The following is a 23,585-nucleotide window of genomic DNA, read 5'->3' on the forward strand; positions in this document are numbered from 1 at the left end:
CCCAAGGGTGGGTTTTCTCTCTTCTGCTGCTCCCCTTTGCAGACCCCCCCACTGGCAGCAAGAGGAGCTGCGTGGCTTCGTTGTGCAGGATGCCCTGTTCCTGCTTTTTGTTCCAGGCAGCCACTGCTGCCCGTGCTGTGTTCATTTTGATTGATAGAATAAGGTCTCCTATGCACTACATGAAGGCTTTTATGCAGCTCTGTGCCACTTGTATCTCCCAGCTGTGCCTTGCAGGAGATTCAAGCTCAGTATCTTCTGTCTGAAGAACAGCATTTGCAAACCTCTGAAGGCACCCTCATCCAGCGTTCCGTGGCTGGAAGCGTGGTTGCAATCATAAGTGCTTCAAGGGCAGCAAAGAGAATGCCAGGAAAAAGTGGGATCCAACAAGGAAGAACAGACAGGACTCCCTATCCTGAGTGGTTTGTGGGGAGAGGAGAGTGGGATCTGTTTGCACAGAAGCAAATGTCTTACTCAGGCTACTGACATCTAAAGTATGGTTCTCTCTGCCTCTCATGGTCCCTGCTAGAAACCACAAATTGCTTGCAGTAGGATTCAAAAGCCCTTTTGTGTGCGTGGTTTTTGTCTTGAAGGCTTGTTCTGTAGCATGTTGATGGTTTCATCTCGTGTGATTGGAGTTCAGACACCTAGGGAACAGTTACTGAGTAGGTGCTGCTGACATACCTCTTATTGAAAGCCACAGGCCTTTAAACAGGTGACTCGATGGGACTTGTCCTTCATTCCCAACCATGGAGTAGACTCAGCATTCCTGAGTGTAAATCCATCCCCTGGTGACGACTGAGCAGGAATCTTAACCTTCAGTATTCAGATTCTCCATGCATGGCTCTCTCTGAGGTTTTTCCTCTATTTACATATGGAGTGGGGAGGGAATGGTTCTTTCTTGTTCCTGACTCTGGCTGCTTGAGCTGCAGTGCCAGGGTTCTAGCTGTGCTGCGTGGATTTTGAGTGGGATGATTTCCTTATTGAGTGACACCATAGGGATAAACACCATGGCATGTTTGTGCTAAAGCCCGTTCCTTCAGCAGGCGCAATTGGAAGTGCATTTCAAGCTGTCCCTTCAGTGTACCAAAGACAGAGAGGCTTTACTGTCCTCTGTGCTAAAGGCTTCCACTGTAGACTCTAGGAGAGAAATCACAGAATCCCAGCCTGGTTTGGGTTGGAAGGGACCTTAAAGCTCATCCAGTTCCAACCCCCTGTTACAGGCAGGGACACCTTCCACTAGAGCAGCTTGCTCAAGTAGAAGGTGTCCCCTTGAAATGGGCTGGTGCATTTGTTTAAAGGTGGTTTTTACTGGGAAAAGAAGGCATCCAAGCAGATTCCAGCCTCCCAGTTCATCAGACCTGCGCTGGACTGAGCTGCAGTGCAGTTGTGGAGTGCTCTATAGCAGAATCCTGCTTTCATGTGCTCTTCAGATGCTTTGCTGTGATGAGAAGCCGCAAGCTGAAGCGAATGCTCAGTGTAGCCCTGGTCTAGGAATTGATGGTGAGCAAGAGGGAAAATGATCTCTCCGAATAAAATGCAATATCCCATAAAAGTGCTGCCACAAAAGGGTTTTTTTTTAAGCAACAGAAGCTTTTACAATTACATGGTAGTTTGTTATTGTCTTGTCCTTTGGGCATTTTGCTTTCAGAAAGCAAGCTTTGAATTAGAGACACCAATCCTCTTGTCTCCAAGTTGTGTTCTGCTTAGCTCTGAAGCCAATGTGAAAATCACTGTTGCAGTCCAAGAGCCAGGCTGATGATTATGGTTTCTGTCAGTAAGTGATGGTTTTGGCAGGGCTTCCCCTTGTCATGTGGTGCTTTGTAGACAAGGCTGGGCCCGGCCACAGATTGAAGAGTAGCACTGGCTTTTCATCTGAAGAGACATTGAATCCTGCCCCGTAACCAGGCAAGTGCAAACCCATTGCAGAGGAGCAGCTTGTCTGCAGTCTTACTTGGTTTACACCTTCTCCAAGAGCTCCCATCCAAGCTAAGAGGAGGATTTTGGTGCATGTTCCTGGTTTTCAGTGATGATAGAACCATTAGAATGGGTTGGGTTGGGAGGGACCTTCAAAGGTCCTCCAGTCCAACCCCCCTGCAATGAGCAGGGACATCTTCAGCTACATCAGGTTGCCAGAGCCACGTCCATGGCTTTGAATGTCTCTCCATGGCCAAGAACCGAGACTTAAGCAGATGGAGATCACTGTCTGCCTCAGGCGAGTCATTGGGAAAGCTCTGTTTTATTTTCCTTCCCTAACCTCAGGCCAGTCATTTTCAAAGGGTTTTTTTTGTTGTTGCTCTGGTTTAAAGGATGATGCTGTGGCCTTACTGTAATGAAACTGCTGCTGCTGCTCTGGGGTTAAGATTATAGCATGTTTAGAGCATGGGGTGAAGAGGGCGATGTGTTTCATATGAGCAGTGCCTGTGTCATCATTTGTAAATGTATATCTGTATGCAGTCCTTGCCTTGCTGCCTGGAGGATGGCAGAATCTTACTCCCTGTTACTCAGCAGTCGTGTTAGTGCCTTTGAAGTATTCCTTTTGTGGCTGTAAGCTCCTGTTGGGTTATTCCTTGTATGTTCTGCAGTGTAAGACAGCAGTCCCCGTGTTGCGGCTTCACCTCTGTGTCCCTCTGCGACCTGCTGCTCTTGCAGGATCATTTTACTAAGGAGATGATTGATGCTGAATTGTTTCAATTACAGCGTGCTGGGAGAGCAGGGGATTTCATGCACGTGGTGAGAGTTGTAAAGCCTGTTTCAAGTTCATTAGGTGCCTGTCAGCCTGCCATTCAGAAACAGGCTTTCCTGTGGGAGCAGGAATGGATGCTCAGATTTCAAATACACGTGGTGGGTCTTCTTATTTCTCTGTACCAGGGATGGGGCAGCCACAGCTTCTCTGGGCACCCTGTGCCAGCGCCTCAGCACCCTCACAGGGAAGAGCTTCTGCCTAAGAGCTCATCTCAATCTCCCCTCTGGCAGGTTAAAACACAGTTCCCATGTGTGGTTTTAGTGTTCCAATCTGTAATTGGAATCAGGGTGAGCAAGGAAGTATTCATTTTTAGGGGAGAAAAGCTTCAGTGGTTTCCATTAAAATCCCTTTTCTTTGCTGATTGCAATTAGTTGATAGTAAAATGATAATTAATGCTGAGAGACATGAATTTCTTCTGTGGAATAAGTCTATTAAGGATTCGGCACATGAATACACTGAACTTTCTCGTCTGCCTTCCGCCTTGCGGTCCGTCTGTGTGTTCCCTTCATCTTGTGATAGTTGGTCTCTGGTGTGATTTCAGTCGTGCTGAAGTTACAGCATTCCCATTATTTTCACCTTATTTCACCTCCCTGGTGCCCATATTTCATTTTCTTCTTGTCATAAATAAGGGCCTGACAGTGGAATGGGTATCCCACTGCAAGCTGTGGATGCTGTCTTCTAAGCCAGTCAAGTGAGCAGACATCACCTTGGTGTAGCTGTCCATGCCTTTGGCTTGGCTCTGCCCAGCTCTATCGGCTGAAATGGGAGCAAGCACTAATGTGTGCCAAGGAAAATGTGTTCATCCATTCCAATATCTCGGAAATGTCTTGCAGCTTAAGGAAAAGCCACATTGCGTGTTCCATACCCGTGAGGAGCAGTGCAAGTGAGCATCCATCCGTGGCCGCAAGGTGAGACCTGGCAGCCCAAAAGCATCGCGGCGCTGAGCGTATGCTCTCATTCAGAAACGAAGTTGCATTCATGCAAGCTCCCTCGAAGTTTTACTGATTTATAGTTTCCCTAAAGCTATAATAACACACCAGAGGTCCTGAGATCGTGCAGGACATTTTGGTAAACCGAAGCTTAGATAAAGGCACCTCTGGCCCCAGCTAAGAACACTTCCTGGGGAAACCCAAAGCAATGGATTTTATCAGGCTTGCTTTCTGTTTTGACTGAATTTCTAAGCCATTTTCCAGTGTGACTTGAAATAGAAAAAGGCTGAAGGGTCATGCTGGAATAACATACAGAACCCAGGACCCAGACAGCTGTAAAAGTCACCCTCATGGCAGGGTTAAACCCTCTTGGGGGATGCTGGCAGTTTCCAGCTATTTAATCCATGGTGTTTTCTTACTCTTGGGTCAAACTGAAGTGACTTTTGCCGTATACTTCAGTCTCGTTTTCTGGGCTTGATCTGGTAAGGTTCATGAGAGCATCCACGTGATTTCCCTCAGGAAATAAGCATTTGAACCAGAAAAGAAAGGTCTACCCCTGCCTTTAAATAAATAAATCCGAGGTGCTACAGAGAAAACAAGGAGCGTGGGACAGGCAAGTTCTGCATGCAGGGATTCAGTAGGAACCTCCCTGGCTTGAAGGGGCATTGATAGACACAAAGGACTCCTGTCTGCTCAGCTGCAGGCAGATGCAGCTGGAAACACAGTCTTCCTTATATCTAACCTGAACTTCCCTGCTTCAGTTTAAACCCATCACTCCTTGTCCTATAGCCACAGTCCCTGATGAAGTGTATCATGATGAAGAGTAATACATCTTATTTCTCCTGCAACTGTGATCTCTACTAACATACCATATACATAAGAGCCTGAACTCGAGGGCTGGGATTGCAGGCATCGGGCTGACTGAATGCAACAGGGGTTCTGGTCACCCGGGTTGTGCAGCACCCCGCTTCTGGAGGTTGCTGCTGCTGCTGCTTCCGCAGGGACAGCTCAGGAATAGCTCAGCTGGTTGCTTAGCAGCAATTGGAAGGTACAGGAACGGGTCAGGGCTACCTCTGCACCACGCTCAGGCTGTGCTGGCTCAGTGCTTGCTCCACGAGTTGTGGTGAAGAAGCTCCCAGGGAGATGCTGGGGCCAGAAGCACCGCTGCTGTCGGGAGGTAAGCTGTCCCTGCTCACCGAGCAGCTGCCTTGCTAGCTACTAGTGGCCTTGTCACCATGATGGTGTAGCATGGCTTTCATCCAGAGGCAAGGAGAACACTGTATAGAGTCTGTTCTCTGCAGCGCATCCTGCTCGTTCCATGCCATGGACCGGTTGTTTGCTAACCCCAGCTATTCCCACCTTGTAAATATAACTCAAATGTCTTGATTGTAGGTAAAAAGAGACTGCAAATCTACAGTCCAACACTTGAAAATATAGAATCAGAAAGGTTTGGGTTGGAAAGGACCTTAAGATCATCCAGTTCCAACCCCCTGCCACGGGGGGATTGGAATCTGTCATTGATTTAATGACAGATTTATGATCATTTGACAAATCTGCTTGTGTTTTATGTGGGGAACGCGTGAGATTGTGTTGAAATATCCCCTGAAGTGCAGCAGGCAGAAGGAAATGAAGGACTGCAGCGATTTCTCTGTTGTTTCTTCTGTTGGTGACTAAACCTTGCTTTAGGTGACTTACCTAGGGAGCAAGAACCACAGAGCTGCAAAAGGTGGAGAGGTTGGAAAGGCTGTCACCTTTCTGCAGATAGACTTGCACACCTGGTCTTGGTTTTCTCCTTTAGGTGAAAAGTAAAATGACATACTGGAAATTACAAAGCATTTATGTCCTGTGTAGATACCCTCTTTGCTGGGTTGTGAAACAGGGGTGATTCCGTGTTTCTGGGCACAGTACACAGTCTGGAGTTGTCTTAAATAGTTGATATGCTGAAGTATAGGGTTTGCATTTACAGCTGCCTTGCAAGCTTTGGATATTGATATAAAAATGATGCTTAGAAGCCTCCTGGCAAATGAATCGAGCAGAATGGTGAATGCGAGGTAATGCTTTGTGTATATCAGGTGAAGAGGGCATCCAGTGGAGGTTGAGAGCCACGTCCCACACATCTGGTTCAGACTTTACAGCTCCTTTCCCTAGTGAAGTGTCCCCTCTTATACCATGCATTGCCCTCCTGTTTGTGCTGGTTGCCAGGCTTTTAATCCTTGCCCTGCCTTACAGTGGCCGTGTATCCTGGAGCAGTCTAATTCCTTCCTCCTGCATCTTCTTCTGAGTCCTTGCCAGAGCACCCGGACTTGGACAGCATGGCTGACATCTCTTGCAGGCTCTGTTGGTTTTCCCCTCCTTTCCCAAGGGAGAACAGCTGCCTGTGGAGTGAGGCAAGAGTCTGCAGTGCTGATGGAGGTTCTCTTCTTGTTAAATCACGGAATCCCAGCCTGGTTTGTGTTGGAAGGGACCTTAAAGCTCATCCAGCTCCAACCCCTGCCATGGGCAAGGACCCCTTCCACTGGAGCAGCTTGCTCCAAGCCCCTGTGTCCAACCTGGCCTTGAACATTGCCAGGGATGGGGCAGCCACAGCTTCTCTGGGCCCCCTGTGCCAGCGCCTCAGCACCCTCACAGGGAAGAATAAATAACAGCCACACTGTTGAGTTGGGGAAAGAAAGACTGAAGCAAGCACTTTGCACTTGAAAGAGAAGGTGCGGGAGCTTTGTGGAGGTCCACGGTCACTGGGTGGTACACAGCATCCACATCTGTACCACACAACCAGCCTCACTTAGGGGGCTGAGAGGATGAATGGCTGTTCATAAAGTGCTTTGACCTGTAAACCGCTGCGTTATCACAACAGTCTTTTATTGATCATAATAGGCCATGCAGCATTTAGAAGTGGTCATTGAGATAGTAAAAGCTTCGCAAAGCAAATTATGCTGCCCTGGGCTCTTCCTTGTCCCCTGAAGCAGCGTGTGTCTTGTCAGTATTTTAAGTGGAGCAGTGATGTGCACTCAGGAGTAATTCATCAGAGATTGGTTGGAGGAATTCCTTCCCCAGAGGCTGCCCAGGGCAGGGCTGCACTCACCGTCCCTGCAAGCGTTCACATACCCTCAGTGCCGTGGGTTAGTGGTGGCCTTGGCAGCGCTGGGGAACGGTTGGATTTGATGACCTTAAAGGGCTTTTCCACCCTGGATGATCCTGTGATTCTCCACACACCTCCGTTTTCTCCATCTAGGAGCCTCTAACAGGGGGATTCTCTCTTGTCTTTCTGCAGGGGAGGAGCTGGATCGTGAAGCGCAGTTATGAAGATTTCCGAGTCCTGGACAAGCACCTTCACCTGTGTATTTATGACCGGCGCTTCTCCCAGCTCTCCGAGCTACCCCGCTCTGATGCCCTGAAGGACAACCCAGAGGTGAATTCCCTAAAGCACAGTCGCCAGCAAGGGCTTGGAAGAGAGAGCTCCAAACTGCTTTCTCATGTACAAAGTAGTTTTAATGCGGCCCTGGTTAGGTTTGGACATGGCTTGCGAGTAAGAAGATGTAAGAAGTATGTGTTTTCCACCCTGGGCTAAAGGGAAATGCCCTGCAAGTTCATAAGGATTAATGTGCTGCTAAACACGGAATGGTTATTGAGAGTGTCAAGAAAGAAGCTGTCCAGTCCGTACCTTAGCTAAGAATGTAGTTACATCTTTGGAAACATCTTCAATGATGTCCATGAGTTAGCAGCTTGGCATTGCCAGGAAGTCGTGCTGTGCCAGGGCTGTGGCACTGCAAGAGGACTGCCATTTGCAGTGCTAGACTCACATCTATGGACTGAAAACGACTGAAGCATTTGCATTAGTGCCTTATTTAAATGTTCTTTTAAAAGCTTAAAAAGTGGGGGTTTTCCCTAAATGAATAAGAGGCATTTTCATTGTGAGCTGGAATTCCTTTGGCTTCGTAAGCCTGTTGATAACTCAGAGATTCACTCATGTCCATAACAATCTTCTGGGAAGTCACAGGTGCATCTTGACTGCATCACGTCAGAAGATGTGGAGAGGGAGGCAATGTAATGCATGGCCCCAGAGGTTACTTGAGCCAGTGGAGCAGGACAAAACCATTCTGCCTGTCTGTCTGCAGGAGGAGGCTGTTACCCAGTGATGGACAGTGCCCCTTGCTTCATTTCACAGGTCACTTAGCTCAGGGACCTGTGCTTGTGTGTTTGCCCCCTGCCATCAAACACAAGTATGGGACAATCCTGACATGCTGTGCGGGAAGGCTGATGTTGCCTGCCCACAAGGTGCATGGCAGAAAAGGGAAGTGGGGAAATTGAAGCCATTCAAAGAAGAATCCATCCAGGACGTGTAAATCAGAACGTGTGCTCTTTCAGCACGGAGCTGCTGAGGGTTGGTTGCTTTTGAGCAACAGGCAGTGGCTGAAATCAGTACCCACTAGAGTCTGCAGGGCCACTGCATATGGGAAGTTGGTAACGTGGTCCCATTGCTCATCAGGACAGCTGATTTATTAGTTGCTTTGGCTTAACGCAGGCTGTTCCTGTGGAGAATTTGGTTTCTAATCTTTCAAATTCAACAGAAGCAGCACTGTTCAGGGGAATGAATTCCTGGGTTTATTGTTTTAAGTTCTATTTTAGGCATTCCTATCTCTTACATCTTTATTTGTACAACTGATTTAATACGCGCTTTCTAGCGTGAGCCTGAAAATTTCTCTCTAAGCACAGAAGAGGTAACGGTACTGAGCAGCTCTGCTGCTCTGGAATGGAATTCTGCAGCTGGGGGGCATCTTGCACTCTGTTTTTCACTCTGAACGGACCACGTTTGAACAGATGTTTGAAGAAAGCAGTGATTTAAACACCCCTACCAACTCTGAGCTGCTTGGTAGAAGTGCTTTATAACACTGGGAAGCTTTGGGAAGTCCTCCCCAGCTTCTCTTTAATAAAAGCAAGTTTACTGTTACAGAAAGGACATTGCCCAAGTGTATTTTAAACCCTCTCTTCTACTGTTTGAGATATTCCCTCTTTCACCAAGGGGTCAGGCTGAGTTGCCACGTTTCTAAGGGTTTGCAAGTGGGTGGACATAGTGGGGTTTGCTGCGCTAAATGGTTCCAAGTTGTGTTTGATGTCTATAATATATGATTTGTTTGGTATGAAATTCATGATGAGAAGACGGCTTTAGGTTTCAGGTGTCTTGACAAGGGAGATTAATGAAATCTGCATCTCTTAGGGAAATAACTATTACTTTCACAGGGAGCTGCTGCTTTACCCCGTTTTTCTGGTGTGTAATCATTGTAGTGTGCTGTCCTCCTTCCTTGCAAAAGGGAATATATCTCTTTTATTACAATGGATAATTTATGGTCTCTTAAGTCTGAAGAAGTCTCTCCAAACTGGTGCATTAACAGAAAAACTCTGTCTCTCTTTCTTTCCATCCCAGCTTGTCACCCAGATGCTGATGGCTTACCTGTCACGTCTCTCTGCCATCGCAGGCAACAAGATAAACTGTGGGCCTGCTCTCACATGGATGGAGGTATGGGATGAAGCTTAGGTTGTTCTTTGCTTCCTGACCTTAGCAAGCCACAAATGTGCTCTTTGGCCTTTCCAGAAAGAGGTATAATCCTTCCAGACCTATTGGTGTCACTGAAACGCTATCCTAAAAGCTTTACTCTCTGGTTACCAGCATGTAAGTGGCCACAGAATATAGAACAAATAGAATCAGATCCAGTGTTAATACAGGAGCTTTTCCCTCCCCTCTCTTGGATTTTGTCACCCAAGGACATACCATTCTGCTCACACAAATAAAAGGAGGTGGCAATTCCAGGGAAGCAGCGACTTGGGCAGCCTGGAAAAGTCCCTGAGGAATAGGTTGCAGGAAGCACACACGTTCTTACCCTCCTTTTTGGCAAGGCAATAGTGCAAGTGTGGCAAAGCTATTGGGGCTGGCTCAGTTATGGGGTTTGCCTGCCCTCTTGATTTTAATTTCCCTGGTGATGGCTACAGAAGCAGTCAAGTCAGCTCCCATTTACTGCTGGCTAAACTGGTGCTGTTTGCATATTGTGAGTTGTAGCTTTTGTTTCTCTGTTAATGCTCTTCTGCCACCTCAAACAACAGACCTCATTGGGCCAGGAGTGCAGGAAAGACTGGGGCTAAGAGATGAAGCCCCCCTTGTCTGTGTCAGCAGTGCTGTTGCTGATTAGGCTTGTGGAGATACGTGTGTCTTTGCATTGCCTGAAGGTATTGCTGCACACCAGAAATAGAAACACCTATTATTAGGCTGTTGCAATTCAGGTTTAAATGGTTGTAATAAGGACTTTGAGTGCATTTTCCTGCAATTTTCCCTGCTGATATCCTCCTCGCCCTGAAATACTCTTCCTGGGCTGCTCTCCCTCGCCCTGGCTGTGTGTGCTGTGCCCTGCTCTGTGTGTGCTGCTCTCCTCAGGGGGCCCCCAAGCTGTGCTGTTGCTGGGAGTCAGCTTGAAGCCCCTGCCATGTAGATGAGCATCACTAAAATGCCTCCTCGCTTGTCCCCAGCTGCCTCACAGTCTCCTGTGCTCTTCATTTCAGATTGATAACAAGGGGAATCACCTGCTAGTCCACGAGGAATCATCCATTAATGTTCCTGCTATTGCTGCTGCCCATGTTATTAAGAGATATATTGCTCAAGCAGCAGATGAGCTGTCCTTTGAGGTAAATAACAGAACTTCTATTCCTCATTGTCATATATAGCAGAGTGTAACATGAGTGTCTGTGGTGTGTGTGCACATCAGGAATACATGCAGACGCTTCCAGAATGTTTTGTGAGGTGAAGCTTAGAAGATGCAGTTAAATACTCGATTTGCAATGGGTCAGATACAGGGAGGAGTTCAGTCATCTGTAAAATACAGCTTTACTTGGCATTAGTATCTCCTGATTACATGGATGCTGCCAAGCGCTCCAGCTTGGGCTCTGAGCAGCAGCTCCTACTGCACAGGGTATTAGAAGTACGTTGTCTCTGTCCCCATACATGTGTGAGGACACATGCCAAGGTCATTCCTGTGCTCCTATTGGCAAGGCCATGTCTAACCCCGTTTGTAGAAGCTTCTGCTCCCCTGGAAAGTGAAGAACCAGACTGTCAAAGGATTTGATGCTTGAACAATGTGATCCTCTAAAGCTGCTCTGAAGATCTTGCTTGATGCAGAGTAGGAGCTGCTGTTGGAGCAAAGATCTGGGAGATCAGACCCTGGAAGGCTTTGGGTGTCCACCTTTTGTCTGTTCTACCCAGAGAGCAGCATTTTATGCTCTCATCGTTCATGTGCAGTGGTACTATCAATGGAGCATTCGTGTGGTCACATTGTTGGCATGCAGCACAGGAAGGAGAGAGAATAGTGCTGGTCTGATGCTACCAGTGCAGTAACTCTTCTGCCTCACATTTGGATTTCACAAAGGAATATGCCTCAAGGTTGGCATTTCTGCAGTTGCTCACGAGTTGAACAGGTTCCTTGCAGTGTTGAAAAATGCAGTTATTTGAACTGTGCTGTGAACTGCAGGCTGTGATCGATGTTGCCATTGTTTTTCAGGTGGGAGACATCGTGTCTGTTATTGATATGCCACCAAAGGAGCTGACCACATGGTGGAGAGGCAAACACGGATTTCAGGTAGACACAAGCATCAGACGCGATAGTGCAACTTGATGAAAGGCAGGAAACTCAGCAGTGTGTTTATGGGACTGCTGTGCCTGCACAGGATGTGAGCAGTGCCCCTGTGTTGGTGTAAGAGGACTGCTTTCTCCGTGGACTTCCTGCCTGTTTGAGTTAGGGATAGCCGTGACCCTTTGGACAGTTGATGGTAGTGGAAGGTGATACTGCACCCCCTCCATGGCAGCTGACACTCAAATCATCCCTGTTATCACTGTTATCATCTCTGTAATCAATGTTATTCAAATCATCCCGTTCCTTCCACTCTCTAAAACTAGATCAGGCAGAACATGGAGGGTTCAGAGACAGCCAGTTGGTGAGACACTGCCTCTGACTTGGACAAGCCACCCAGCTACCCTGTGCTTTCATGTCTGCTTTTATGGTGTAGTCTTAGCATCACTGGTCTCTATAAGTGTTACAGCAGAGAGAATTAAACTCCACTTTCAAGAGATCCTAAATGTTCCTGGGAATTAGGTACCAAACCTTTTGTGTCGAAGTGGCACCGCTCTGCCCAAAGAGTTTTATTCCCAGCCTGGGTTTTCTCATCAGGACATTAAAAGAGAGAAATCTCTATTTACAAAACAAAACCTTCCACTGGAGCAGCTTGCTCCAAGCCCCTGGGTCCAACCTGGCCTTGAACACTGCCAGGGATGGGGCAGCCACAGCTTCTCTGGGCACCCTGTGCCAGCGCCTCAGCACCCTCCCAGGGAAGAGCTTCTGCCTCAGAGCTCATCTCAGTCTCCCCTGTGGCAGGTTAAAGCCATTCCCCTTGTCCTGTCCCTACATCCCTTGTCCCAAGCCCCTCTCCAGGTTTCCTGCAGCCCCTTCAGGCACTGGAGCTGCTCTAAGGTCTCCCCTTCAGGAGCCTTCTCTTCTCCAGGCTGCCCCAGCCCAGCTCTCTCAGCCTGGCTCCAGAGCAGAGCTGCTCCAGCCCTCGCAGCATCTCCATGGCCTCCATTCTTCAGTGCAAGCTGCCTGCTTGCCATCAGGCTGGCTGAAATCATGACTTGATACAACCAGGACCACTGGTGATTAAAGACACAAGAAGCAAGGGAGCTCTTGTGCAACCTCACTGCCTTCTGCCTCTCAGATCAGAGCAATCCTAGAGTGCTTTCCCAGCATAAAGATATGTTGATCAGCAAACCATATGAAGAGGGGTTTGTCTGTATCCGTGCACAGTCAGCCTACCGACACAACAGATCCAAGCAGCTGCAGAGGTAGAACTCCATATTCTGGCTTCACAGAGAACTAGGGGTGGAATAATCTCCTGAATTACATTATAAGCAAGTCTTTCACAATGTGAGTCCGATCATGGCCACTGAACCACACCACTGGGAACACAGCAGCTGTAGTACATGTGTCAGTAGCTCTGAGGCTGTGCTTGCATTGGGTGCTTTGGGAAGTTCCTGCCTGTGAGCTGAGGCAGGTAACAAACCATCTGGGTGCTTTCTGCTCCCCCTGACTGCCAAGTAAAGCTGCTTGGAGCAGAGGTGCTTTCCAGCAGCTGTATCTGGGCTGACAGGCAGTGATTTCATCAGCTATGCAAACTACATCATTACTACATCAACAGAGTTCTTCACACGCCGTGGCTCTGATTTGCAGAGAGGTGCATTTCTCCTAGGAGTTGATAGGTTTTGTCATTTCTTCGAACAGGACTTGGCAGAGCTTTTCATTTCCATGAAATCAGCTACCAAGAGATGCCAATTCCGGTGGGGTACAAAGAGGGAGAGGGGGTTTTAGTGTAAGTTTGAGGCCCGTAAGCTGTGAGTGTGCAGGAGAAGTACGCTTTCCTGATACAACAGGGGATTTTTGGCCATGCTAACTGCTGCAGGGAGAAGAGAATTCAGAGAAAGGAGATGATCTCTGGTGCTGGTACAGCAGACTTAGAGGTGTGTTACTGTTAGGTACCAAACTGGTCTTGATGAGTGTATAGGTGAAGAATGTTGTTATAGTTACGGGTTCTGATGAAGCTGTGCAGCCTTGGAAGCATTTGTTCTAGGCAAACAATTGTGTTCCCGTGTAGGAACAGGTGATAAGGTGATAGCAATGAGCTGATCCACTCATTGTAATGGATAACATAAATCAACCAGCACTGGCTTGCCCCGGAGAGTTGTCATTCTGAGGGCAGAGAAGAGGATGAGGCCCAAAGACCAGATGCATGGCCTGTTTATCCGTGTTGCTTCTCAGGTTTCTGCTCTGGGCTCAGAGAGGAGCAAGGTTTTATGCAATGGCCACAGCTTGCACTGTAAATCATACCTTGCTCGAGGTGAGCAAGGCTTTGCTCCATGGGGAAAACCATGACTTTGGGGCTGAAGGGAGCGTATTTGGTTGTGTGCATTTAAAGCAGCTGTGACTTGCTTACGTCTGGCCAGAAGTGTGTTCATTTCTGCACGTCCCCCTGGCTACTGCAGTGAATAAAGGCTTTCTCTGCTGTGGGCAGATGAACAAGAGGCAGCTCTACCGATACCATCAGAAAAGCAGATCCCATAGGTTACAAGTGTGTTCAATGTGAGCTGGAGCTTTGATTCCGCGTGGAAGTCAATTTATTCTGTGCCAGGCAGAGCTATCCTGCAGGGATGAATCACCATTCCTGTTATCCTCCAATTCCCTGTTAGAGCTGCAGGTCCTTTTCTCCCACTACCTGATCTAATGACTGCCTTGCAAGGCACTAAAGCCAATGCAGAGCAGAACAGCTCCCTGGGCTTCTTGTCATTTACTCTGCTTCAAGTAAAGTGATTTTGAAGACATTTCTCCTCAAGCCTTTCTCTTTTCAAATGCCCATAGTGAGTCACTGCTTCCCTTGTCAGATTGTTACCTAAATTGCAGCCACCTCCACACTAAGAGCCTTCCAGCCCTCTTTGTTCTCCTTTTTCTTTATGCTTTGTCTTTTCAATCACAGTTTCAGGCAGCTGAATCACGAGGGAGAGGCCCATTTTTTGATGCACAAGTGCCTTTGGATGTGCTGGATGATTCTGTCTTTTAGTTGCACTGCTGCTGGAGGTGACACAAAGCACTGTGGTAACCAGAAGTGGATTGGGCTCTTTGGTAACACATGGGCTTGAACTGGTTGTGGCCCTTGCTTTCACACCCGTGGTCCATGCTGAACCTCAACACGGGCTTTAAGACTGAATGGATTTCCCAAGAAGGGACATGTTCTGCCCTGGATTGGTCAGCAGTGAAGCAGTAGGTTGTGCTTTCCTCCTTTGGTTAAGGTGTGTGGTGATTTTTTAACCTTTAGATGACTTTGTATTGATCTAAATACGTTGCTGTTCATTTTCGGATGTTGCCAAATCTCTTAATCCAGTGTCTTTACTCCATCTGTTGAGATCAACTCCTGGCCTAAACTCCTTTATTCATACAAAACCAGGGAAAGCTTTGCAGGGGAGGAAAAGCAGCATCTTTTCGATGGGTGGGAGTGAGGCCCAAGTAACAGGTTGTGACCCTGAAGATGATCTCTTGGGATCACTTCATTTCATCGTTTCAATCGTTTCATTGACCGAAAACGATCTTGAAAGAAGAGTTGGAATAAATAAGTCAGAAGATGTAAGCCATGAGAACTGTCACCAGGGAATTAACATCGGATTGCTTGTCAACAGCAGCATGAGGGAAAATCCTCCTTCCCTAAAAAATCCAGTCGTTGGGAACATGGCAGAAATGACACCCTGAGAACAGCGCAGTGTTTTATTTGGGCATGGTTCTGAGATACGCAGAAGTAATGACATAAAAGGGTCTTCTTTCCTTCCTGAATTCATGTTTAGCATTTTATATTGCTAACAGGGAAAACATTAGGTTGCCAATCAAAGGCAAATGAGCTTTTGATTACAGGATGGGATTCGGAGCTGGATTTAGATCCACCGTTTTTCACAGTCTCCCAAATGTATCATTTGTGTGATGGGCTCAGACTCCCACTGGATATGTATATTTTTCCTAGCATAAATATTGCCTCCTTCATCTCTTGTGCAGGAGATGCCCAAGTAAGGTAGGTAAAAACCATAGACTAGAGAAGCTGTGGCTGCCCCATCCCTGGCAGTGTTCAAGGCCAGGTTGGACACAGGGGCTTGGAGCAAGCTGCTCTAGTGGAAGGGGTCCCTGCCCGTGGCAGGGGTTGGAACAGGATGAGCTTTAAAGTCCTTTCCAACCCAAACCAGTCTGGGATTCTATGATTCTATGAAATCATTTCTCCCACATATGGAGACTATTGAGTGGCATGTGAATTCCTGCTGGCACATCCTATTTCATCAGAGCATTAAGATCCTTGCCACACTCCAGTCTTTACACTGGTTTTGACAGTCGCCCTGGCATTTCTGAGTTAGGGATGCAGGGAAAACTGCAAATGAACATCTGGAAGGAGTGGGTATGGTTAAGAAGCTCCTGTGGTATGTTCATCAGCTGTTCCTCAGGTCAGTGCTCAGCAATGGATACGTGGCACTTTTCTCCCCTGTCCTTTGGTGACAGGGAAACTGAGGCACGAGGGTTGCACTGGCTTGTCCATGTTCAGATGCTCACCCGGAATTCTGGCTCTTGTTAGAGGTGGTTTTGCTACATCACACTTTAAAACCACGTACCTTTAGTCAAATCTCTGGGTTCTTACTTACAAAAGTAGAACTCAGTGTGTATTTTATTACATCTCTTCTCAGTTCCAAGACTGAATTGAATTCAATAGAACCAAAACCACATCTCTTAAACACAAGTGGGAAATGCTCCATATCCCTGGCAGCGTTCAAGGCTAGGTCAGAGAGGGCCTTGGGCGACATGGGCTGATGTGAGGCATCCCTGCCCATGGCAGGGGGTTGGAACTGGATGATCTTAAGGTCCTTTCCAACCCAAACTGATCTATGATTCTATGAAACACACTTATTTGGGATGCTTCAGTAGTATCACGAATCACCCCATTAGCTCATCAGACCAAGCACATGAGTCAGGCAAGGACATGGTAGAGAGCTGTGTGTGTTCAGTGTGTCGTCTCCTAACTTAATGCATGAGAATATGCCTTTTGTTCTGTAATGGACCTACACAGACAGGCAAATACATTGAACCATGCTGGATTTCAGTTTCCTAAGGGAATAAAATGCTCAAGTGCTTGTGAATATGGTATCTTAGCAGTGAAAACAGCGAGGTGTTGGTGTGATTTGAGCACACACGATTGAGCTGCTAAGAGCTCTCCCTTAAATTTCATGGGACATACGTGCAGTGCAGGAAACCCAGCAGAAGTCTTTCTGTCTGTCTTGAGCTCCACTTAGGGATGTGTAGCACATTTATCCTGTCCCCTCTCTGTTGCAATGGAGTATCTGTCCTATGAACTAGACCTAGAAAACAGACTCACAACAGTGGTTTAGAGCACTAAGTCTTTGGTTTGTAGGATTTTAGCTGCATCACTTCCCTCAGGCTGCTCATTTTATGGTGGGGCATGGTTCGGAGCATCAGAGATGAAGGCAAGTGTTTCATGGGTGCTGGTTTAACAGGTCAGGTATGAAACCCACCCTACTGAGTGTTGTGCCTCTCTTTGTGTTTCTCCCACAGGTTGGATTTTTCCCTAGCGAGTGTGTTGAGCTCATTAACGACAAAGTTCCTCAGTCCGTGACCAACTCTGTGCCAAAACCAGGTATGTGTGTTCAGGTTCATGAGGAGTGAACTGATCTTTTTGGTGTTCTGTGTTTCACATCGCCTTTGTACCTACACACCACGTTACAGTCCGTGTGTCGATCGTTCTTTGTGCGTACCGTGTTATCCTTTCTATGTGTCAATCATCCCCACGTTCCCTCTCTCTGAGTAGCTCCCACAGGGGAATGTCTTTCATCCGCAGTGTTTTGTAAGCTCCTTCTCCTGCATGGTTTGAAAGATTTTAAGCTTGTAAGGACATCAGTACACTCAGCAATCTGTAAGTAGCGATTCCATGCGGCATCCTGCTTCCTGGTACCCAGGAGGTGTTGTCTGTTAGGTTATTTTCATACAGCAGACAGGTGACCCAAAAATGCTTCTGCTGACATGGATGGAATGGATTAATTAGGTGCTGAAAGCTTCCTTCTGTTTGAGGATTGATGGAGAGGGTCGGATTTAACAGAACTTGGAAGCCTGATTGCTTCTGCTCCAGGGATATGACTCCATCTACTTCCTACTGCCTTCTGTACCAGGCAGATTACTACCCAGCAGTGCTGAGGAAAGGGAAAAGAAATAGAAAATGAGACCTTGGGTCTTTTCTGTTGTCACCCCAGTACACACTGGAAGTAATTGCAGGTAGATGTGCTGGCGTAATTGCCATCTCTGCAGAGCATGCTGGTGGTGGAGCTTTTGTTCTAAGTTAGAATAAGAAAATCTATATCATCATATAGATGAAGATAGATCTATATATCTTTGTATCAACAGAAGCAGTTTGAAATTGCTGATCTTTCTTCAGCTGTTACGCAGCTGGCAAGTTGGGCTGGAAGCTGGTTGACTGGGGTTCTTTGCATCTATTTGAATGATGTTCCTTATCTTCTCAGATTGCTGACTTGATATTTGGAAACAAATGGATGTGATTCCGAAGTTTGGTTTTTCCTAAGGGAAACGTGTTTTATCAGCTCTTGTGTTACAGCTCGGAACTTGTGGTTCAGTGCTAAAAAGCCATCAGTGCACTGCATGAATCTACATGCTTCAAAGAGCTGACAGCTTAGGGAAATCGTGTCCTCAGCCTTTGGTATTGCAAGCCTTTGTTATTGCTGGGAACATGCAAATGGATTTGTTGGAATCAGTGTCATGGAGAATTCAAAGCACTCCAAAGCGCTGCAGCAGGTGGTCATTCCATAAATCCAGTTATCTGCCTTTTGTTGTTTGAAGTTGATCTCTCAGGACTGCGATCAGCCAGTTCTCTGTGCTCGCTCCGCTAAAGCACGGGGACGAGGGCAGCTTCAGATCTAAATACAGGCCAGGCTGATCAATAGAACCACAAGCAAAGTGTTTGTTATAAAGTATGGCTCAGGCAGTGAAGTGTCATGAGCTCCTAGTGAGTAGTTTCTTGCTCTGCTTTAATGAGAGATAATGAAGCAGCACGGGTTAACAGATCCTGTTTGGCTTCAGCAACACACGTGGTGGTGGATTTCCTCTTTCAGCCCTGGGGAAATGGCTGTTACGAGTTGATACCAAAAGCCCAGCTCCTATTAAAAGGAATAAGTTGAAAGATATCACCAAGTCATGAGGCTGTCCCTGCTGACCTCCCCTGGTAGTTATTGTGGGCATGCAAGTCAAGGCAAAAGTCCACTCTAGAGGACCACAAATGAGCTTTCAGATGTAAGGATTGCTGGAAGGAACGTCGCCACTGGTTCTGCAGGCCTGCTCTGCTCTTCCTTTGCACACAGAGTTGATGATACCATTCCTTTGTAGCATTATGCTTCCCACCTTGGGAAGTAACAGTGCTTCTAGGGTGGAGGCAGAAGTCTTAGAAGAGTCTTCCTTGGGTGCTACGGAGTTTGGCATGGGTCAGATAGAAACTGCTGGAGCATCTGGAGCAGCTTAAATAGCACTGCTGGGAAGTGGGATCTTTCCAGAGCTCGCTAGGAATTGCATTGCTGGGATAGCACGGAAGAGCTTGTGTTTTTCTCACCCATATTCCATGATTTAGTATATTCTAGTCGATGGCTTAAACATATAAGGTAGTTCTCACACACTTAAATGTCCACATCTCTGTTTTTTCTCTCTTTAACTATATTTGAAACAGCAGATTGGCTTTTCCCAAGGAATAAGAGACTTCTCTAAAAGGAACCACTTGGAAGTTTTGTCCTTACTCGTCGTTAGCAGAGTATTTCATCTAGAATTAATGTGATTGGGGCTTGATAAGAGGTACTTACGACACGCAAGCTGTATTTTCTTCCATCCAGATGTGCAGGACATTTTGTATCTGCAGCAGAAAGCTCTTTGCCATGAAGGAATTTACAAACATAGAACTCCTTGTGCTGTTTAGTTGTCCATAGGCTTGGCTGGGTTGAGGAATCTAATGAAAAGCAGATGGAAAGCAAAGAACTTCCTGCCCTGTGTTTTTATTATGATTTATAATGAGAGGGTTTGATTTGCAGAAGCGATGGGGACGGCATTTTAATAGAACCGTAAACTACTGCAGTGGTCTGTAACAGGACAAATAATGACTGAAGTGCAAATGGAAATGAAACGCAGGGAATGGGAGGGGAAGGCTGGGTTGGAGTGCCAACTCTGCTTCTTAGAAGCAGTATTTTCTTTGCCTGTGGACTCTAATGATAGCCTAAATTATGATCTTGAATTGGTAGCTGATAGTTCAGAGCTAATCCCATTTACTGTGAATTCCAGGACTAGAATAGATGGAAGCAGCTCGTGTTTCTAATGGGTTTTGAAGAGATCCAGGATAAAGGTTGCATTTGAATTTCAGATTTCGGTGAGAAGTGGATCTCTTCAATATTCCTTAGTAATAGAAGAAGCTCCTGTTTTTTTCCTTCTCAGTCTGTAGCATGTGGCTGTGTTCACTCTGCTCATTCCCTTCTGTCCGTCTCTGGTTGGTCTTTTCCGGGAACGATGTGTCCGTGTGTGTGCTCATCTTGTCCCCACTCATCATCTTGGCATAGCCCGCAGTCCCAGGCAGCATGTCTCAGCTACGTCTCGGTCCGTTCGTCCTCATAATCCTGGGTATCCATAGCTTCTCAGTCTTGCTTAGGACAAAAGAATGAATAACCCCAGCAGCTCTGGCCAAATTCCTGTCTCATCCATTCGTTATGTTTGGATTGAACAGGTAAATGTGCTCTTATGATAAGCAACTAAGGACATATTAAAGGGTACTTGTTAGTATTCCAAGTTAATCCATGTCAACACACACATTGACCTTCAGGATTGAAACCTGGGTCTGGACCAGGCAGCAGACTCTGTTCGGACTTCCTGAAGGCTCTGGTGCAGAGAATGCAAACTGAGCTACAGTATTAGTGCTTGTACAGTATTAGAGCTTGTACAGTATTAGAGCTAGTGTATTAGTGCTATTGCAACCATGACAGACCCTTACAAGGTCATGCCTGGGTTGAAACAGGCCAGTTGCTAATCCCTGGGCATAAAAGGTTGTAGGTTTTCTTTTACATAAGAATAAAAGGCATGAAGAATAAAGTACAGATACAAGGTAGGTTCTCCAATGGCCTGGGTTGAACAGTCATTGACACTGATGAGTGCATAATGTTTTAATCAGTGGTTTTATAAAGAGATATATGTAATTAGTACCGTTCTCCTTAATCTTATAGCAATGAACTAGTCCTTTGGTGTTCAACATGCAACTGTCTCATTAAAGCTAAATGAACTGAGGTTCTTACTGAGCCAAGTCAGGTCTCCATTTCCAGTGTGAGAGTAGACAGGGAATAAAGATGCTCAAGGTCCCTAAATACAGCTCTCGCTGTGGAAGACAGGACATGTGCTTTCAGTATTGACAGAGCTCAGGACCAATCCTTCAGGTTATCTCCTGGGCTTTGTGTGTTCTCTCTTCCATTAAAACCAAAGCTCACCCTTGGGGCTGAGGCAGAGCTAAGTCTCTGCCTCCTCTGCAAGTAGTGACTGTCAGGAAGAACACCCTTAGTCAATAGGTCTGTGCCATTAGTCTCTTTTTGCATGGAATGCACAGCAAGATAAAGCATATTAGAGGTAACACAGATATTAAAATAGAGGAAAGCTGAATGTGTAAGGCACCAAAATACACATTTACAAATCCGGGTGTTGTCTTCTCGTGGAAGTGCTTGGCATTGTCCATTTGGACAAAGAAGTGTCACATCTTCCAGCCCTGTTCCTGACCCCACAAGGTACTTAAACACGGGTTTAACCATGAACACATGCTAAGCACAGGGTGGAAGTAACACAGAGGAATCCCCTGCTCCCCTCCCTTGCTCAGCAGGGATGGGCCTTGTGCTAAAGGTTCTGCCATGCAACATCTCTGGGGGGACTTTTTGAGCTGGGACACACTAGCTGGGGGAGTTGTTGGATCCTATGGGATTTCCAAGGCGTTTAGGGAATAAAGCACCAACCACCGTGGAGGACTGGGGCTGAGCGTTGTGTGAAATGAGCCCATTTCAACGGGTGCGTGTTTTAACCAACTCTTTTGTTTCTTTCTCTCTTTTTTTCGCTTACTCCTTCCCAGTCTCCCCTGCCCACGGAGCCCGTCCAGCGTCCTGGAGCTACTTCCCCCCTTGTACGTTGTCATTGATTTCCTTTTTCCTTCTTTTCACTCTTTCTCTCCCTTTCTCTCTCTTTTGTAGCCCTTCAAGACTACTGTTTTCCTCTGTACTTGCAGGTCCAGGTGCTCTGAAGGGTATTTAGGGAAACCAAACCAAACCTTTAGTCTTGTATGCCTTTTTGAAAGCTCTTTGCACATAGAGCAGGGAAACAAAGATATTTTAACTCCTTTCTGGAGGAGATGATAAAACCATTTGGAATGAAGAAAACCAGGAGTGAAGGAAATTAAGTGCCAGGCAGCCAAATGTCAGTTTGAAAGAAAGAGGGGATAAAAATGGGTGATGGAGAGGAATTCACTGTTGTAAACGGCCTGCGAGGGTGGCGAGGCACTGGAATGGGTTGCCCAAAGGAGTGGTAGATGCTTCATCCCTGGCAGTGTTCAAGGCCAGGATGGACAGAGCCATGGGTGACACGGTCTAGTGTGATGTGTCCCTGCCCACAGCAGGGGGTTGGAACTGGATGATCGATCTGCAGGTCCTTTCCAACCCAAATCATTCTCTGATTCTAAAGTTTGTTAGAACTTGAAAATCTTAGAAGCAAAGATTCCCCTTTAGTTTTTCTTAAGCTCAGAAGATGCTACTTGAGCTTAGCATCTCCCAGTGCCCAAAGTGAAGCGGTTACGTGGCTTATTGATGCAGAGAATCCTGCTTCATGTTGCCCTGGTCTTGTTTAGGTCCTGCTAGTGCTCATCTAACCTCATAGCAATGATCAGGTGTGAGTAAAAGCAGTGACTGTTTCCATAGCTGTACCTTGGTTTTTGACACTAAAGGTCTCATTTACACTTATCGGTTCCCCCTGGGATGTTGTGGGGATTTCATACATCAGCCTTAAAACTGGATATGCAAATACTGGAGAGAGAGATAGATCTAAAACCCAAATTATATAACATACATATATATACACACACACACACACACATGTATATATATGTGCTTTCCCCATGCACATGCGCACGTCCAGCCTGTTGGCATAGAGACAGTGTGCTGGTAGCCTTCTGACATGGGAAACAGGAACATGGTTCCTATTCCTGATGCTTCACTCCTGGAAAAGAATGTTATTTGATGGCAAACACCTTGTTTTGGAGCACCTTCCTCTGCATGTGCCAGCGTTATCAAATGCTCTTCAGACTGAAAGGTAAAGACTTCAGAGAGGAAGGGGGAAATGGGGTCTGTATTGCAGATGTAGCTTCCAATACCTACAGGGGATGACAAGAAAGCTGGAGAGGGGCTTTGGACAAGGGCCCATAGGGCCAGGCCAAGGGGAATGGCTTTAACCTGCCAGAGGGGAGACTGAGATGAGCTCTTAGGCAGAAGCTCTTCCCTGTGAGGGTGCTGAGGCGCTGGCACAGGGTGCCCAGAGAAGCTGTGGCTGCCCCATCCCTGGCAGTGTTCAAGGCCAGGTTGGACACAGGGGCTTGGAGCAAGCTGCTCTAGTGGAAGGGGTCCCTGCCTGTGGCAGGGGTTGGAAGTGGATGAGCTTTAAGGTCCTTTCCAACCCAAACCAGGCTGGTATTCTGTGATACAGGAAGAGAGGACAGATATTTCTTGGGGTTTTCCCTCCTTTGTAGTCATGCTCCTTGAACCCATCAGTGATGCAATTCCTGTTAAGGATCAGTAGCAGTTATCTTCATATAATAAAGGCAGGGTTGGGCTTTTGCCCTTTTTAACATGAAAACAAAGAACAGCCCCATTCCTGGTTATTTATAGCAGCTTGACAGCTTAGCATTCAGTCACCCTCCTCCTTAAGCCAGTCGAGAAGGGAGACTTCAACCCCGGAGCAGCTGTAGCATTCCTGCTCAAAGCTATAAGGCTTATTAGTGCTTCTGCTTGCTTTTCATGTCACATTAATTTGTTTGGGCAGCCGTGTCCCTTTGTGAGTCACGGAATTGCACCAGGGACCAGAAGCTTGAGTGGGGCTGTGCCCAGAGCCCTGCTGCAGGGGCCGTGTGCCGCATCCCGGCCATGCCCCAGCCCTTCTCTGTGGTCTGTGCTCGTGGTTCCTGTTTATAACGTTCAGTCCACCAAAGGTCATGGTTGCAGCAGCGATTTAGGGAGG

The 23,585-nt window shown here is 46.9% G+C and overlaps 1 protein-coding gene across 8 annotated transcripts in view; it reads left to right on the forward strand.

Moving 5' to 3' along the window:
• Positions 1 to 23,585, forward strand: part of ARHGAP32 (Rho GTPase activating protein 32) — a 176,211-nt gene that overhangs the window by 111,808 nt on the left and 40,818 nt on the right. For 5 of the 8 annotated variants that reach the window (XM_062617594.1, XM_062617593.1, XM_062617596.1 and 2 more), the window contains 6 exons: positions 6,944 to 7,081; positions 9,095 to 9,187; positions 10,222 to 10,344; positions 11,214 to 11,291; positions 16,851 to 16,932; positions 21,436 to 21,486. In XM_062617594.1, the coding sequence (XP_062473578.1) occupies positions 6,944 to 7,081; positions 9,095 to 9,187; positions 10,222 to 10,344; positions 11,214 to 11,291; positions 16,851 to 16,932; positions 21,436 to 21,486 (565 nt within the window). The remainder of the gene's footprint in view (positions 1 to 6,943; positions 7,082 to 9,094; positions 9,188 to 10,221; positions 10,345 to 11,213; positions 11,292 to 16,850; positions 16,933 to 21,435; positions 21,487 to 23,585) is intronic. The other 3 variants (XM_062617597.1, XM_062617598.1, XM_062617599.1) reach the window with 1 other exon arrangement.

Source organism: Pezoporus occidentalis, unplaced genomic scaffold (genome assembly GCF_034315485.1).
Source record: "Pezoporus occidentalis ecotype Australia unplaced genomic scaffold, CSIRO_AGI_Poc_V1 ctg199, whole genome shotgun sequence".
In the NCBI taxonomy this organism is placed as follows: domain Eukaryota; kingdom Metazoa; phylum Chordata; class Aves; order Psittaciformes; family Psittacidae; genus Pezoporus; species Pezoporus occidentalis.